Source organism: Capra hircus, unplaced genomic scaffold, assembly GCF_001704415.2.
Source record: "Capra hircus breed San Clemente unplaced genomic scaffold, ASM170441v1, whole genome shotgun sequence".
Taxonomy (NCBI): Eukaryota; Metazoa; Chordata; class Mammalia; order Artiodactyla; family Bovidae; genus Capra; species Capra hircus.
The window spans coordinates 401392-419027 of NW_017189541.1; the positions used below are offsets into that span (position 1 = coordinate 401392).

The 17636-nt window shown below is 49.9% G+C and overlaps 1 protein-coding gene across 3 annotated transcripts in view; it reads right to left on the reverse strand.

The window, feature by feature from the left end:
* Nucleotides 1–17636, reverse strand: part of DHRSX (dehydrogenase/reductase X-linked) — a 182244-nt gene that overhangs the window by 72405 nt on the left and 92203 nt on the right. For all 3 annotated transcript variants that reach the window (XR_001917644.1, XR_001917643.1, XM_018044442.1), the window contains exon 4: nucleotides 5935–6036. Coding sequence is in view for 1 of the 3 variants with exons in the window: in XM_018044442.1 (XP_017899931.1) it covers nucleotides 5935–6036 (102 nt within the window). In the remaining 2 variants the exon portion in view is untranslated. The remainder of the gene's footprint in view (nucleotides 1–5934; nucleotides 6037–17636) is intronic.

Consider the following 17636-nt stretch of genomic DNA (forward strand, 5'->3'; position numbering starts at 1 on the left):
CATCCCTGTTCCCCAAGGTGAGGGGAAAATGGTCTTTGATTTCTTGGACATGGGCAGCAGAGAAACCACCCAGGAGAGTGTGGTCAGCCAGACCTCGGCCCAGCTGACGGGCTCTGGAGCTAACGCCGCTGGACAGACCCACCGGACTCATTCGTGTTCTTTTTTTTTGGTTGGGGCACTTGCGGTCAGATGCATGGAGATCTGAGCTGAAGGACACCCCCCTGAGCCACCTCCTTAAGGCTGGACCTATACACTCAGTCCGTTCGGATTATGCGTTTCCCAGCGATCACAGACAGGACAGCTCCCGTGCAGCCCGAGGGGTGTGCCAGCTCGGATGGTCTCCACACACAAGCTCTGCTGACAGATTCGAGCAGCAACTCTCTGACTCCAGTCGACCGTGAGGAGGCTCCAGGCTCAGGGGGAGTTCAAGGTGACCTGGGAAGTCTTCAAGGGTCATCTGAGCAAGCCCTGGGCAAGAGCATTGTGGGCGGAAATATATTTTTACAGCAGTGGCCCGGGCATCGCTGGCGTGCCTACAGCCCCACACCCCACCGTGTTCCAGACGCGTCAGATCATCTGGGGATTCATCCACCGGGGGAGCCAGGTGCGGATGGCAGCGCCCTGGATGCTGGGCCTAAAACTCCCAGGGTCCCCTCTCATGACTAAACCCGTGACTAAGTGAGCTGCTGTCTGGCTTTCCAGGTGGGCCAGTAGTAAGGAACCCGCCTGCCAATGCAGGAGACGTAAAAGACGTGGGTTTGATCCCTGGGTCAGGAAGATCCCCTGGAGAAGGAAATGGCAGCCCACTCCAGTATCCTTGCCTGGAGATTCGCATGGACCGAGGAGCCTGGCGGGCTACAGTCCGTGGGGTCATACAGAGTCAGACACGACTGAGCAACTTCACACAGACACACACAGACACACACAGACACACACACACACACACAAATGGAGAGAAAGAATGTGATTCAACTCAGGACCAGGGTTGGGGTGACTTTGACCCCAGATCCTTGTCACACGAGCAGGATGCAGGGGGTGGGGGGCTGAGTGACCCCAGGCTGGGGGGCTGAGTGGCCCCAGGGTGGGGGGGGTAGTGGACACACGGTCTCACCACAGACCAGGGAAATGTAGACATTCAAAGAGCAAACGACGGTGTCCAGAATCTATCGTAAGTCAATGGGGAAATCATTAACCAGAGTGCCGTGTGGACGGGTCCACAGCTCACTGCGTCCACCGTGCTCCCCATAACATCATCTGCCGGTCACCATGGAGGGAAGACCCACCATGCCTGCCCCATGCCCCAAGAGCAGGGCCGACATGCTTCTCCAACAAGCAGCTATTCTTGGCTGGAAGCACCTCCCAGCCTCTGATGTATGTACACCCAGGACGCCTTGGGTCGGCGGGATCGGAAACACCCAGCTCTGTGAACGGCTTTTGCATTGTAAAATGTACAAGAGCCGAGACGTGGGTGCAACCTAAGCGTTGCAGGAAAATGGATAAAGAAGTTGTGGTACGTATATACAATGGAATATTACTCAGCCATGAAAAAGAATGACATGATGCCTTTTGGAGCAACACGGACGGAGCTAGAGATTATCGTGTTAAGTGAAGCAAGTCAGACAGAGGAAGACAAATATCATGTGTTATCAGTTACACACGGAATCTAAGAACATGGTGCAAATGAACCTATTTACAAAACAAACTCACAGACGGAGAGAACAGAATGATGACTACCAAAGCTGAAAGATCCAACCGGTCCATCCTGAAAGAAATCAGTCCTGAGTATTCACTGGAAGGACTGATGCTGAAGCTCCCATCCTTTGGCCACCTGATGAGAGGAGCCGACTCATTGGAAAAGACCCTGATGCTGGGAAAGATTGAAGGCGGGAGGAGCAGGGGACGACAGAGGATGAGATGGCTGGATGGCGTCACTGACTCAATGGAGTTTGAGCAAGCTCTGGGAGGTGAAGGACAGGGAAGCCTGAAGTGCTGCAGCCCATGGGGTCGCACAGAGTCGGACATGAACAACAACAACACTTGGGCACCTGCTCCCCAAGAATCAGACCCCAGTCCCCGCTTTCCTGAGTGCTCTGGACACCAAGGCCCCCATGGCCACTGCCCGGAAGGCCAGAGCTAACGGTCCTTGGTCTGCGAGCTGATTTATGCCATGTGTTCCTAAACTAATGAAGATCTACAGTGAAAACTGGGTTAACGTGTACCTGGCCAGACAAGCCATCTTTGTTCTTTCTCAGGGCTACCACTGACACATTTATTTGGCGCGGGGAACAGACACTTTTTAGTAATCCTTGATGTTGGGAGATTCATCTAGGAGAGTGATGGGAAGTCTTCCTGCAAGGACAAACCATAAATTCTGAGCCGTGAACACAAACCTGCCCAAGTTCTGGCACGAGGATGGGAAACATCAAATTTGGATAGGAATAAATGATCAATATTAACCGGCTCTGCAGGACATCCACTATTAATCATTCTCGGGGTGGACGAAGCCCCAGCCTCGATCACGTGTTCCCCCACCGGCGGAGAGAGGCGGTCTCGTCCCATTTGTGCCAAGCTAACCCATGCACAAATATTCCCTGACTGGAATGCCAAACACCTGCAAAATCCTGATTGCTCTCTTTAATCATAAATTTTAGGGACTTTCCTGTCAGTGTGGGCTTCCCTGGTGGCTCAGCTGGTAAAGAATCTGCCTGCAATGCAGGAGACCTGGGTTCAATCCCTGGGTTGGAAAGATTCCTCTGGAGAAGGGAAAGGCTACCCACTCCAGTGGGCTTCCTGGTGGCTCAGCTGGTAAAGAATCCGCCTGCAATGCAGGAGACCTGGGTTCGATCCCTGTGTTGGGAAGATCCCCTGGAGAAGGGAAAGGCCACCCACTTCAGTATTCTTGGGCTTCTCTGGTAGCTCAGCTGGTAAAAAATCCATCTGCAATGCCAGAGACCCGGGTTCAATCCCTGGGTCGGGAAGATTCCCCTGGAGAAGGGAAAGGTTTCCCACTGGAGTATTCTGGCCTGGAGAATTCCACGGACTGTATGGGGGGGGGGGGGTCACATACCCACCGGGGTATGTCCACGGGGGTCACAAAGAGTTGGACATGACTGAGCGACTTTTACTCCACCACCTTCATGGACATAATTCACAGCTACAGAACATAACTGCTTTCTTTAGAACATGGAACTCTCCTCTGATGGATACTGCAGGAGCAACACTGTAGCAAACTCGAGAAAGACTGGAAAAGTGATCTCCATCGAGAATGGTGATACAAACAAATAAATAAATTTTAAAAATGCAAAGCTAGCGAGGACCTCTAGCTAGCCATGATCCTCGGACAGCTTTCCTGTGGGACACAGCTAGGGGGGTGTTCTCCATGGCAGCTGATGCCTGGGATGGTTTTAACAGGCATTGGTCCTATGAACCCAAGACCCCACCCCCCACCCTGTTTTAATTTCATTTATTTATTTTTCGCTGCACAGGGTTTTTGCCGCTGCTTGGCTTTCTCTAGCTACAGTGAGCGGGGGTTCCTCTCTAGCTGCAGTGCTCAGGGGTATCATTGCGGATCACAGGCTCGAGGGTGTAAGCGCTTCAGTACCGGGAGCACACACGCTTAGTTGCTCCAGGGCGCGTGAAACTTTTTCCAGAGCAGGGATCAAACCTGTATCTTCAGCACTGGGTTGGGGGTGGGGGGGATTGTTAACCACTAGACCACCTGGGGAGTCTGAATCCAACTCCTTTGAGCCAATCACCTTGAGAGGAGGAGTTACTATCCCAGAGAAGGGTCCCAGGCACACAGCTTTGGTAAATTCAGCAGGCTCTACTGAACACCATCAGTACCATGGACAGGGCCTTGGTCTGAGAACTCGTGGAATCAGGAAATGGGTTTGCAGCTGCTGACTCAGAATATTCCCAGTATCGTCCCCTTTCGAGTTGTGGTTGGACCTGAATGTCCATCGACAGAGGAACAGATAAATGACACGTGGGACATATGTGCAACGGAATATTACTCGGCCATGAAAAAGGATGAAAGAACGCCATTGGTAGTAACAAGCATGAACCTCCAGATTGCCACACTGGGTGAAGTTAGTCAGACAGAGGAGGAGAAACATCATACAATATCACTTACATGCACAGTCTAAAAAGAAACCATACAATTAAACTTAGTTATGAAACAGAAACAGACTCACAGGCATAGAGAAGGAAATGGCAACCCACTCCAGTACTCTTGCCTGGAGAATTCCCTGGACAGAGGAGCCTGGTGGGCTGCAGTCCATGGGGTCACAAAGAGTCAGACACGACTGACCAGCTAACACACACACACACACACACACACACACAGGCTTAGAGAAAAAAACGTATGGTTACTGGGGGGAAGGATGTGGGAAAAGGATACTTAGGAAGTTTGGGGTGGACATGCACACACTGCTATATTTAAAAGGGAAAGAGGGAACCCTTCCAAACTCATTCTACGAGGCCACCCTCACTCTGATACCAAAACCGGACAAAGACTTCACAGAAAAAGAAAATGAGAGGGCAGTGTCACTGATGAACCGCAATGCAAATTTCCTCCACAAAATTGTAGTGAACAGAATCCAGGAACACATTAAAAGGGTCATACACCATCACCACGATCCTAGGGGAGAAAGGAAGGAAGGAAGAGGAAGACAGGGAAGCCTGGCGTGCTGCAGTCCACAGGGTCACAGAGAGTCAGACGTGACTGTCCGTGGGATTTTCCAGGCAAGAACACTGGAGTGAGTTGCCATTTCCTTCTCCAGGGGATCTTCCCAACCTAGGGACCAAACCCACGTCTCCTGCATGGGATGCAGATTCTTTACCGTCTGAGCCACCAGGGAAGCACTGAGCACGCTTCACATCATTTTAAAGCAACACCCTAAAATTGACTATCCTGATAGTGATGCCCAAACACATCAGTGGAACCCAGCTTCGGCAATAAACTGAAACTATATTTCCATGGCAATCCTGCTTTCCCCAAGGACTGCCAGAGCTCCTGTCTGTGCCTGAATTAACCTCTGGAGTTCACCAGACCTCACCATTATTTTTTCAATTTATTGTTTCAGTTCAGTTCAGTTCAGTTGCTCAGTCATTCCTGATTCTTTGCGACCCCATGGACTTTAGCACACCAGGCTTCCCTGTCCATCACCACACCCAGAGCTTGCTCAAACTAATGTCCATTGAGTCGGTGATGCCATCCAACCATCTCAGCCTCTGTCGTCCCCTTCTCTTCCCGCCTTCAATCTTTCCCAGCATCAGGGTCTTTTCCAATGAATCCGTTCTTCCCATCAGGTGGTCAAAGGATTGGAGCTTCAGCTTCAGCATCAGTCCTTCCGATGAATATTCAGGACTGATTTCCTTTACGATTAACTGGTTGGATCTCCTTGCAGTCCAAGGGACTCTCAAGAGTCTTCTCCAACACCACAGGTCAAAAGCATCCATTCTCCTGAGCTCAGCTTTCTTTATAGTCCAACTCTCATATCCATACATGACTACTGGAAAAACCATAGCTTCGACTAGACGGACCTTTGTTGGCAAAAACATCTATGGTTTACTTGCAGGAAAATTAGTTTACGATGTTGCTTTTTTTCTGTAAACACCACGAATCAGCCATAATTATACACACAGCCCTCCTGAGCCTCCCCCCACCGCACGCCATTCCACCCACTAGATCATCAGCCTCTTACTCAGAGTGAAGAACTGGGGGCATATCACTCAGTCATGAAAAGGGATGAAACTGACTCACTGTAGGGATGTGGACGGACCTAGAGTCTGTTACACAGACTAAAAGAAGTCTGAAGGAGTGAAATAAAGGAGTGAACACATATATATGGGCTCTATAAAAACGGTGCTGATGAAGCTATTTCAGGGAAGAGTCAGAGGTGCAGATGCGAAGTACAGCCTTGCATCACTCACCGTTATTCACCAGGACGTGGAGGGGCAGCTTCTTCATTTTGAATGTCTGGACGAACTCCCGGATAGACCTCATGGACGCCAGGTCGCAATACAGAAACTCCACTGGAGGAAGACAAAGAAGCGAGGTGAGCTTTCAATCCACCACACGCGCTACAGTCCACCAGCGTTCACTCGGAAGGGACATGTCAGGACACTCTTGAGTACAGACAGAGGAAGCTGTGTGTGCCAAGTCACCCAGACCCTGAGAACAAGGGAGGGCGCGTTTTCAATGCTTTCCCTAAAGCAAGAAAATAACAAAGGGAGCGTGCGTAAGGGGCGGGCGTAGTCCAGGATCAATTACTCAGCACGGTCACCATCCTGCGAATCGTGGGTGACCCCTCCCCGGAAGACACACTGGGAAGGTGAGGATGCATTTGGAAAGTCGAAGTGTTAGTCGCTCAGTCGTGTCCTGCTCTTTGTGACCCCGTGGACTGTAGCCCCCCAGGCTTCCTCTGTCCATGGGGATTCTCCCGGAGACCCCGGTTCGATGCCTGGGTCCGGAAGATCCCCTGCAGAAAGGAATGGCAATCCACTCCAGTATTCTTGCCTGGAGAATCCCCATGGACAGAGAAGCCTGGTGAGCTACAGTCCATGGGGTCACAAAGAGCAGGATACTTCTCCTGCATTGCAGGCAGACTCTTTACTGTATGCATTTAGAAATTTTAAAAGAATAAATAAAAATCAATCGTGGTTGTATGTCGGCTGAGCCCAGGGGTTTAAAAAAAAAGGCAACATTAGGCACTTACCTTTTACATGTTTCTTTTTAACATTTTTTAAAAATGTGGGCCATCTTTTAAAGCCTTTAATGACTTTGTTACAATACTGTTTCGGTTTTATGCTTTTGGCTTTTTGGCCAAGAGGCCCATGGGCTCTTACCTCCTCAACCAGGGATGAAACCCATACCCCCTGCATTGTAAAGCAGAAGTCCCTTGCATGTTTCTTAAATGCATTTTTTGTTGTTGTTAATTTTTTTGCTCTTTTGATTCTGTTCTCAATGGCAGCAGGTTGTGGCAGATTGGGGAAGATGGAGCTTTGCCGCAGGGAGTTGGGAATTTCTGCTCTAGAAGTCGGAGCCATCTGCACAGGAATTCCCAACACGCTGTTCTAATTTCCCCCTGAAACACTCCCAAGAATGTTTAAAAAAAAAAAAAAAGAGGGAAACCCACACGATTGCTAATAACTACAACCATTGGTAAAAAAAAGGATGCGTGGACCCACACACTCAGCTTCCAGTCCTGTCCAACTCTCTGCAACCCCATGGACTGCGGCCCGCCAGGCTCCTCCGTCCATGGGATTCTCCAGGCAAGAGTACTGGAGCGTGGTGCCAAGCCCTCCCCAGGGGGATCTTCCTGACTCGGGGATCAAACTCAAGTCTCCTGAGTCTGCTGCCCCTGGCAGGCAGGTTCTTTACCACTAGCGCCCCGTGGGAAGCCCCAAAAGGACCATAATTGACAAGCAACACGGGGGCTGACGCTTCGTGTTGAGACCATTGCCTTGTGAGCGGGTCACTGCCTCTTGCTTTCTTTCTACCCACTGGTTTGAATTTTTTCATTTTTTATAGCTGTGCCGCACAGCTTGCAAGATCTTAGTTCCTCACCCAGGTATGGAAGGAGGGCCCTGGCAGTGAACGCGCTAAGTCCTAACCACTGGACTGCCCGGAAATAAGCCCAGTCTCGTCATCAGCACCAGTTTCCATGTCCACTCAGGAGCTGCCCCTGTCTCTCGCCTCTACAACAGCATCACTGGAAGCGGGGGGTGATACTGCATGGGGGATCTGTTGTTCAGTTGCTCAGTCGTGTCCAACTCTTTGCGACCCCACGGGCTGCAGCGCGCCAGGCCTCCCTGTCCTTCACTGTCTCCCGGACCTTGCTCGTACTCACGTCCATCGAGTCGGTGATGCCATCCAACCATCTCATCCTCTGTCTCCCCTTCTCCTCCCGCCTTCAATCCTTCCCAGCACTGGGGCCTTTTCCAGTGAGGAAGAACAGCCCCTAAATCAAGTCCTGCTGCTGGGGAGGGCAGACTGCCCCTCGCAGACCAGAATGCGTGAGGAGCTCCATCTTTGAGAAGAGCGGTACAGAAGACACAGTGTGACCCCTGCCTCCCGTCCAGCAGAGGCACCAGGACTGACCACTGGGAGGGCAAGGCACTCACGTGTGTTAGGGGTTCACCTAACATGCAACTAGGGGTTGGATATCTGCAACAGCGGACACGGTGAGAGCGGCTGCAGTAGCTGACCCGGCAGGGCTCTTCGCGGGGAGGAGGAGACAACGGGTGACAGGTAAGCAATATTTCTGCCTTTTGTTTATTCGGTTGAAAGTGAAAGTGAACTCGCTCTGTTGTGTCCGACTCTCTGCGACCCTGTGGACTGTAGCCCACCAGGCTCCTCTGTCCACGGGGATTCTCCAGGCAAGGAGACTGGAGTGGGTTGCCATTTCCTTCTCCGATTATTTATTTGGTTACCGTGGGTCTTACTTGCGGCATGCAGGATCTTTCAGTTGTGGGCATGGGGCATGTACCTCCCCCACCAGGGACTGAACCCGAGCCTCCTGCATTGGACACTCAGAGTCTTAACCGCTGGACCACCAGGAAGCCCTGTAGCTGACATTTTTCACTTGACCTGGGGTGCCATTAACCTACCCTTTCATTTCTAGCTACATGATTATAGAGAAATGGAGGCTGCCGTGCTCTGAGAATATTCAGGGCACCCCTAGGGAACAAGAAACAGAACATGTTTCTCGCAGGCGACTGGAACACAAAAGGTATACCAGTTGTCCGGGTAGCAAAAAAGCCGGAAACTCAGCTAACAGGTAGGGGGTGAAGTCTGAAAGAGTTCAGAGTTAAGCCAAGGGTCTGATCCTGCTGCAGGAAAGAGTGAGACTGACAAGCGGCTGGTCATGGTACAAAACCAAGATGGTAGCCTCCCACTGGGAGACCATGTTGAGGGCAGGAAATAGGAGGATTCTTCTGTATGGTCGTGATAGAGTTTTTTTTAAGGCAGGGATTAAAACTTAAAAGGCTGAAAAGTGGCAGGCTAACAAGGAAACACCAGGCAGGGCTGGCCCTTTTGAGACAAGGAGGTGATTCAGGGCTAAAATTTCAATGGGACAACACGGATCGTTACCTGTGGGTACAATGTTCAGGCAACACGCAGGCGTGATACAGACGTAGAGAGCATGTGTGTGGACAGCAACGTGGGGAGTGCAGGTGGGAAGAATTTGCAAGATTCGGACTGACACGTATACTATTGATACTCTGTGTGAAGTAGGTAAGAAATGAGCACCTACCGTATACCTCAGGGGACTCTGCTGAATGCTCTCTAGTGACCTAAATGGGAAGGGAAGCCAAAAAGGGACGCTATGTGTAGACATATGGCTGACTCACCTCGCTGCACAGCAGAAGCTCGCAGAACATCGTGAAGCAACTATATCCCAACAAAGATTAATAAAAAATGTTGGAGCTATGATGATGGTTATAGTTAAGCAGCGAAATCCTCTGCTGCCATTTCTTCATCAGAAGATTTCTAACAACACAACATTACAGGCTCTTTGTCAAAACCCATTAGAAACGCAGGCAGAGGTGGGCAGAAACAAAACTGTTCTGGGAGAACGCCATGTACATCTTTGAGCATCTGAGGACTCGACAGACAAAAAAAAAAAAAACTCAAAAAACAAGGACCCAGAGAAGACTGTGGATGATACATCTGACAAGATCGGGAATGCAAATTAACAAACAGGGACGCGTCTATTATAGGAAGAAGATTTTAAAATGATAGGTGTGTACTTCTAACCGAATGAATAATAGGCTAAATTTACAAGTAAAATAGGAACATCTCAAGGAAATGAGTACTTTAATCGAGAAAAGGACTGACTGATACGATCTAATCAAGCAAATTAGGACTAATCAGACCAACAAATATGGGATAAATTTTTAAAAATTCATGAAGGAAAGACACTCAGAAAACACAGGGGAGGGTGTCAGATGGTATTTGATCAAATCCTTTCCTACTTTCAAAAACCAGACAACCCCGCCTCCAAACTGACTGACTTAGAACGCAGCGGGTGGAGGGGAGCCTGAACTGATTCTCTTGATGACGTGCGCATCTTTCTGATACACAAAGCTGCCAAGAAATGGCATCAGAAGATTTCACCGCTGCTCAGTGGTTAAGACTTTACCTTCCAATGCAAAAGGGGCAGGTTCGATCCTTGCTTGGGGAGCCAAGATCCCATATGCCTTGCGACCAAAGACACGAAAACATAAAACGGAAGGAGCATTGTAAGAAACTCAATAAAGCCTTTAAAAATGCGGGGGAGGGAAGAGACTGAAAAAAAAAAAAAAAACACCACAATGGGAAGAGAGAGTTCACATTAATAACTACAGGTGAAAAAAGAAAACCGTGAATGAAAAGGCAAACTAAAACGTTTCCACGAGGACAAAAAGAACAGCGCAAAGTGCAAGCAGCGACCTCATGGACTGTAGCCCGCCAGGCTCCTCTGTCCAGGTGATTCTCCAGGCAAGAACACTGGGGTGGGTTTCCATGCCCTCCTCCAGGGCATCTTCCTGACCCAGGGATCAAACGTGGGTCTCCTGAGTCTCCTGCGTTGGCAGGCAGGTTCTTTACCACTGAGCCACCCGGGAAGCCCCTCTTACACCGTCCCTCTGTGCCCACCTGAGCCTCAAGCTTATCCCTATCAAGCAAAGAGCAGGTCGTCAGAATCACACTGACCCCTGGCTGCAGAGAGATATGGTCAGGACACACACGTCGACGTCCAGGAAAGTTCACTCTCTAAGGCTCCCACTTCCTCACCCCCACCACAGAGCCATCTCAGGAAGGCGTCACAGTAAAGCTCAAGCCCTAGAACCTCAAGCATAAAACCACGACCACCACCACCCAAATGGTAGCCCACGCCAGTGTCCTTGCCTGGAGAACCCTATGGACAGAAGAGCCTGGACGGCTACAGCCCACTGGGGTCGCAGAGAGTCGGACACGACTGCGTGATTGAGCACGCATATAGTATTTCATCGTGGGCTTTGCACGTGGCTCAGGGATAACGAATCTGCCTGCCAAAGCAGGGGATGCGGGTTCGATCGCTGGGTTGGGAAGATCCCCTGGAGGAGGGCATGGCAACCCACTGCAGTGTTCTTGCCTGGAGAACCCCAAGGACAGGGGAGCCTGGAGGGCTACAGTCCATGGGGTCACAGAGAGTCAAACACGACTCATCAACTCAACAACCACCACCACCCAAAAAACCAACAGTACAGGTTAAAAAAAAACCTTTGTAAAAATTGCTAACATCTGTGCAACTTTCAGATTACAGACCATTCCAATGTTTCTGACCCCCAAGTGTATTTGGAAGATGAAATTAAAACGAGAACATTCTCGACTGACGCTAACTGACCCCAAGGCACGTAACAGATGTCCCCAAAGCACTTCACAAGTAAAGAGAAAACACTGATATTGGACTGACTCAGAAGGTAGCCAGTTAGAAGGCAATCTGACTCATGCTTGGAAACAGTGATTTTTAAAGAGCTTTAAAAGCAATTCCTACTCCCAGGAGGTAAATGGTTCTCCTGGGGATCTTATTTACTTCTTCCATCTACAAGGCAGGGCGAAAAGAAGCTTCCGCCCAGCCCAGATGATCAGAGCCCCTAATTAGTGTAGGTTTAATCTGTTCCCCCCAACTGTGTGCGGATGACAACACCCAGATGAAGTCAGCACGGCCCTGCCGTCAACCCCGGGTGAGCTTGCATACGGAATCACGGGAGAAATGCAAATTTAACTGCCTTGATGTATCACCTCGCACCTGTCAGAACGGCTATGCTCAAAAAGGTAACACAGAACAAACGCGGCAAGGGGGGTGGAGAGAAGGGAGGCCTCCTACACTGTGGGTGGGATACACAAGGGCGCATTCACTACAGAGAACAGGATGGAGGCTCCGTGAGAAGCTAAAAATAGACAGACCCCAATGGCCCTGTCATCCCACTCCTGGGTGTCTACCCAGAGAAAACGCAAAGGGAAAGGTGCACCCCAAAGCCCTTTGCAGCCCTGTCCACCATAGCCAGGGTGAAGCAACCCATCGTCAGATGAACGCGCAAAGAACATGGGGGGACATAAATAAAATGGGATGCTGCTACTGTTTACTCACTGTTGCTGCCGCTGCTGCTGAGTCGCTTCAGTCGTGTCCGACTCTGTGCGACCCCACAGACGGCAGCCCACCAGGCTCCCCCGTCCCTGGGGTTCTCCAGGCTGGAGAACCTGGCAACACTGGAGTGGGTTGCCATTTCCTTCTCCAATGCATGAAAGTGAAAAGGGAAAGTGAAGTCGCTCAGTTGTGCCCGACTGAGTGCGACCCCATGGACTGCAGCCCACCAGGCTCCTCCGTCCCTGGGGTTGTCCAGGCAAGAGCACGGGAGTGGGGTGCCATTGCCTTCTCCATTTACTCACTAAGTTGTGTCTGACTTCTGCAACCCTATGAACTGTAGCCTGCCAGGCTATTCTATTCATGGGATTCTCCAGGCCAGAATACTAGAGTGGGGTGCCATTTCATACTCCAGGGGATCTTCTCAACCCAGGGATCCAACCCGCGTCTCTTGCACGGGCAGGCAGACTCTTTTATCACTGAGCCACCTGGGAAGCCAGCGGTGGAATATTACACAGCCATGAAAAGAATGAAATCATGCCGGTTGCAACAACAGGATGGACCCAGACATGATCCTAGTAAGACAGACAGACAGACAGACACCATGTGATATCACTTATATGTGGCATCTGGTTTTTTTTTTAAATATACAAATGAACTTATTTTCAAAACAGTAAGAGACTCAGAGATATAGAAGACAAACTTATGCTTACCACAAGAGAAAGTGGGGATGGGATAAACTAGGAATTTGGGCTCCCCCGTCCCTGGGGTTCTCCAGGCAAGAGCACTGGAGCGGGTTGCCATTTCCTTCTCCAATGGATGAAAGTGGAAAGTGAAAGTGAAGTCGCTCAGTTCAGTCCAACTCTTTCTGATCCCATGGACTGCAGCCCGCCAGGCCTCCCTGTCCATCACGAACTCCCGGAGCTTGCTGAAACTCATGTCCATTGAGTCGGTGATGCCATCCGACCATCTCACCCTCTGTCGTCCCCTTCTCCTCCTGCCTGCATTCAAGAATCCCACAAACAAAATATATCGTCCTCTCAATTAAATATACTAGATAACCAGCAAGGACTTATTGGATAGCACAGGAAAGTCCACTCAACAGGCTGTGATAACCGACTTGGGAAAAGACTGGAATGAAGCCCTCTAAACAGCTCAGTATTTATAAGAATGCTCTGGGCATCAAGCAAAGCTGTACAATGCCGTGCCTTCAGAAACAGTGTCTATGGTCCACCACGGCTGCACTTTTAGAAACTTCTCAGGCGGATCTCCTAAAAACCGGAGCTGGGATCGACTCAATAAAAGGTTTTCATGTTTCTACATTTCCCCAGAACAGGAACTGGAGAAGGAAATGGCAACCCACTCTGGTATTCTTGCCTGGAGAATGCCAGGGACAGAGGAGCCTGGGGGGCTGCAGTCCATGGGGTCGCAGAGAGCCGGACACGACTGAGCGAGCAACACACAAGGGCAGGGAGGTTTCTGGTTCGGTTTGTCTCCAGCTACACGCGTCCCGCCAATAACAGACAGGAGACAACCAAGGTATGTGGTACTCACTGTCCTTTTTTTAAATTTTTTTAAAAATTTTTATTGGGGTAGAGTTGATTTACAATGCTGTTGTTCCATTCTTTTTTTTTTTTAATGTAACTTTATACTTTGTCCATGCCGCGTGGCTTGCAGAAGTTTAGTTTTCTGACCAGGGATAAAACCCAAGCGCCTGCAGTGGAAGCGCAGATTTTTAACAACTGGGCTGCCCGGGAAGTCTGTCCACTCTATTGTAAAGAACATTTGTTTTCAAATAAAAAAGGAAGCCAGGAAGGGAGACAGGGAAGAGAGGAGACAGGAGACAGGAGAGGGGAATGTGTCTTTACTGTGTCTTTACTGCGCACAGGAACCCCCTGAGTCTGGATTAATACAGAAGAATTCTTTTCACCCGCTCGCATGTTGATGACGGCGATTGCGGAGGAGGGCGCCAGTGTTTTCTGCCTGTTCATTCACCTGGGTTTTGTTTTATCAAATAAACTAGTAAAAAAGAAATTACTTTTTTTTTTCTGAGACAGCCTTGTGAGTCTCCTCTTTTCCTCTGTGAATGTTGTCAAATGAAAAAGACAATAAACGCGATCAGTAAACGAGAAATCTCAAAGCCGTCGGCGGGCGAGGTCTGGCCTCCGTGAGGGAGGGCTCCCAAAGCTGCGATCCAGAAGGTGCCCCCTCCCCCAGCAGTGATTGCTGAGGGCCGGGAGGACGCCAGAATCAGACATCTATCTCTCCTTAAGGTGAGCAACGAAATGAGTTTGACCCCAGACAACCGAGGTGCATTTGAAAGGAGTGAATTCAGTGAGCCCAGAGGCTTGCATCCTCCCCTACTACAATGCTCAATTCCTTCCCTGATATCTGATCTTTACTGTTCAGACCACCTGCTCCCTTTGTTGCAAACTTGTATACAGCCTGACTCCCCCTCCCGCCTCCTTGAAGCAGATTTCTCAGAGCTACCGAGATGCTGTTCCCAGGCTCGGCGTCCTCAACATGCCCACCCACTAAGACACCTCTCTGCTTTCAGGCGGTGACTGTACTTTCTTTCATCGACAGTCTGATTTGGTTGGCGTATGTTGAAGTGTCCCTGTGACTCTGGTGTGAATCCAGCGTGGCAGTGGTGTGCCATCTTTTTGATGTGTTCTCGGATTCAGTGTGCCAGTATCTGGTTGAGAATTTTTGCATCTATACTCATCGAAAATATAGGTTTGATGGGAAAAGACCCTGATGCTGGGAAAGACAGAAGGCAGGAGGAGAAGGGGACGGCAGAGGATGACATGGTCGTATGGCATCACGGACTTGACAGACACGAGTCTGAGTGAGCTCCGGGAGTTGGTGAAGGACGGGGAGGCCAGGTGTGCTGCAGTCCATGGGGTCGCAAAGAGTCAGATACGACTGAGCGACTGAAAAATAACAACAGTATTCATCAAAGATGTTAGCCTGCAATTTCCCTTCTGGCAGTATCTCAACACTTTTCCTGGGCTCCAAAATCACTGCAGACTGTAACCGTAGCCATGGTACTAAGGGACGCTTGCTCCTTGGAAGGAAAGCTGTGACAAACCTAGACAGCATATTGAAAAGCAGAGACACCACTTTGGTAACTAAGGTCCGTCTAGTCAAGGCTATGCTTGTTCCAGTGGTCATGTATGGATGTGAGAGTTGACCATAAAGAAAGCTGAGCACCGAAGAACTGATGCTTTTGAACTGTGGTGTTGGAGAAGACTCTTGAGAGTCCCTTGGACTGCAAGGAGATCCAACCAGTCCATCCTAAAGGAAATCAGCCCTGAATATTCACTGGAAGGACGGATGCTGAAGCTGAAACTCCAATCCTTTGGCCACCTGATGCCAAGAACTGACTCACTGGAAAAGACCCTGATGCTGGGAAAGACTGAAGGCAGGAGGAGAAGAGGGCGACAGAGGATGAGATGGCTGGATGGCATCACTGACTGGATGGACATGAGTTTGAGTAAACTCTGGGAGTTGGTGATGGACAGGGAGGCCTGGTGTGCTGCAGTCCATGGGGTCACAAAGAGTTGGGCATGACTGAGCGACTGAAAAGCAACAAGACCATTTCTTGAAGGAGGTGAACACACTTCTTGTCTCTTCAGCCTGTATGTGTCTCGTGGAGGGAAAGAAGGGAACGCCCCCGCTTTCTCCTGCTCCAACCCCACCCCCACCGCCGGGCACCCCAGTCCTCATCGGACGCCTCCCCCCGCCTCCGTGAGCAGAGCCTGAAGCTGCAATCACCACCGAGGTCTCAGCATCCTCTCGGTAATGACTAGCATCTTCCTGGGGATGTCAGAGTGATTTTCTGCACCATTTCCCTCCCGCAGTCGTAAAGAACACATTACGGATTTGGCAGAACCTGTTCATCAAGGCTGTTAAACCTCCCCAAAGAACAAGCAGTATCAGGACGGAAAAATGTGCTTTCATTTTCTCTGGATGTCTGCGGTTCTGCTTTTAAGCAGACTTAAAAAAACAACCCAAAAAAAGGGTCCGGCTCTTTGCGACCCCACTGTCCATGGAATTCTCCAGGCCAGAATACTGGAGTGGGAAGCCTTTCCCTTCTCCAGGGACGTTTTCCAAGCCCAGGGATCAAACCCAGGTCTCCCGCATTGCAGGTGGATTCTTTACCAGCTGAGCCACCAGGGAAGCCCTTTAATTAATTATTTTAATTGGAGGATAATTACAATATTCGAACATTGGATTTTTTTTATTTTAAGGCAGACAGTTGCCCTCCACAAGTCTTTCATTGCTCTCACTGTTTGGGGGGTTGTTTTTTTTTTTGAAGAGACAGTTTCCATCTGCATAACACCACAGAGACATGCCCACAGGTGACAGACAAGTCGGGACATACGGTGACACAGACATTGTTCAGTAAACAAGGCCTCCAGTGCTGGGCCACACAGAACACAGTCCTGTCATCCAGGCATGCTTACTAAAGGAAGCCCTGCTTTCTTCTCCTCAGAGATTAAGACAGAAAGAAGACAACGCATCAGTGAGACCGAACCCTCTCTTACGACCGAGTGACAAACACTCGGGGCTTTCCAGGTGGCTCAGATGGTAAAGGATCTGCCTGCCAAGTGAGGAGACCCTGGGGTTCCCTGGGTCAGGAAGAGGGAGGAGGAAATGGCAACCCACTCCAGCATTCCGGCCTGGAGAATCCCATGGAGAGAGGAGCCTGGTGGGGCTAGGACTCAAAGAGCCAGACGTGACTTAAGACACAACTTTGTTGACTCAAACGATAACAACCACTACCAACATTTGAAAAAGTAAAAGATAGAGATTATTTTGTTAGAGTAATGAATTTCTTTTTTTTTTTTTTTTTTGGCCTAAAAGTGTGTGGGAGTTTAGTTCTCCAACCAGCGGGGATCAAACCCATGCCGTCAGCCCTGGGAGCAAGGAGTCTTAACCCCTGGACCTCCAGGGAAGTTCCCGACTTATGAGTATTTGAAAAGTGAAAACAGAGGTGAGATGGTTGGATGGCATCACTGACTCAATGGACATGAGTTTGAGCAAGCTCCGGGAGTTGGTGATGGACAGGGAGGCCTGGCGTGCTGCAGTCCATGGGGTTGCCAAGAGTCAGACACAAGTGAACGGAATTGAAAAGCAAAATATATATATATTTCAGGACATTCATTGAAATAGCAAATATATATATATTTGTATCAGGATATTCAAAGAACTCCATGACTGGCCTAGAGACTCCAGAAGGACTTCAACTTTAGACTCCAGGAGGGCTAAGACCTCCAGCCCAGGGACCTTCTGGCATGTACTCATTAGCCATAAACGGTGGTCCCTCAGAAGTCCACGAGATCCAGGGGAGGCATGCACTCCCACAGTGGCTGGAGGGGGTAAACTGGCCTCCTAGCCTGAGGACACGAAATACCTAGGGTCACACCAGCATCAACATAACAGCAACGAAGACCTCCCGGGGGTCCAGCGGCTAAGACTCCACACTCCCAGTGCAGGGGGCCTGGGTTCCATCCCTGG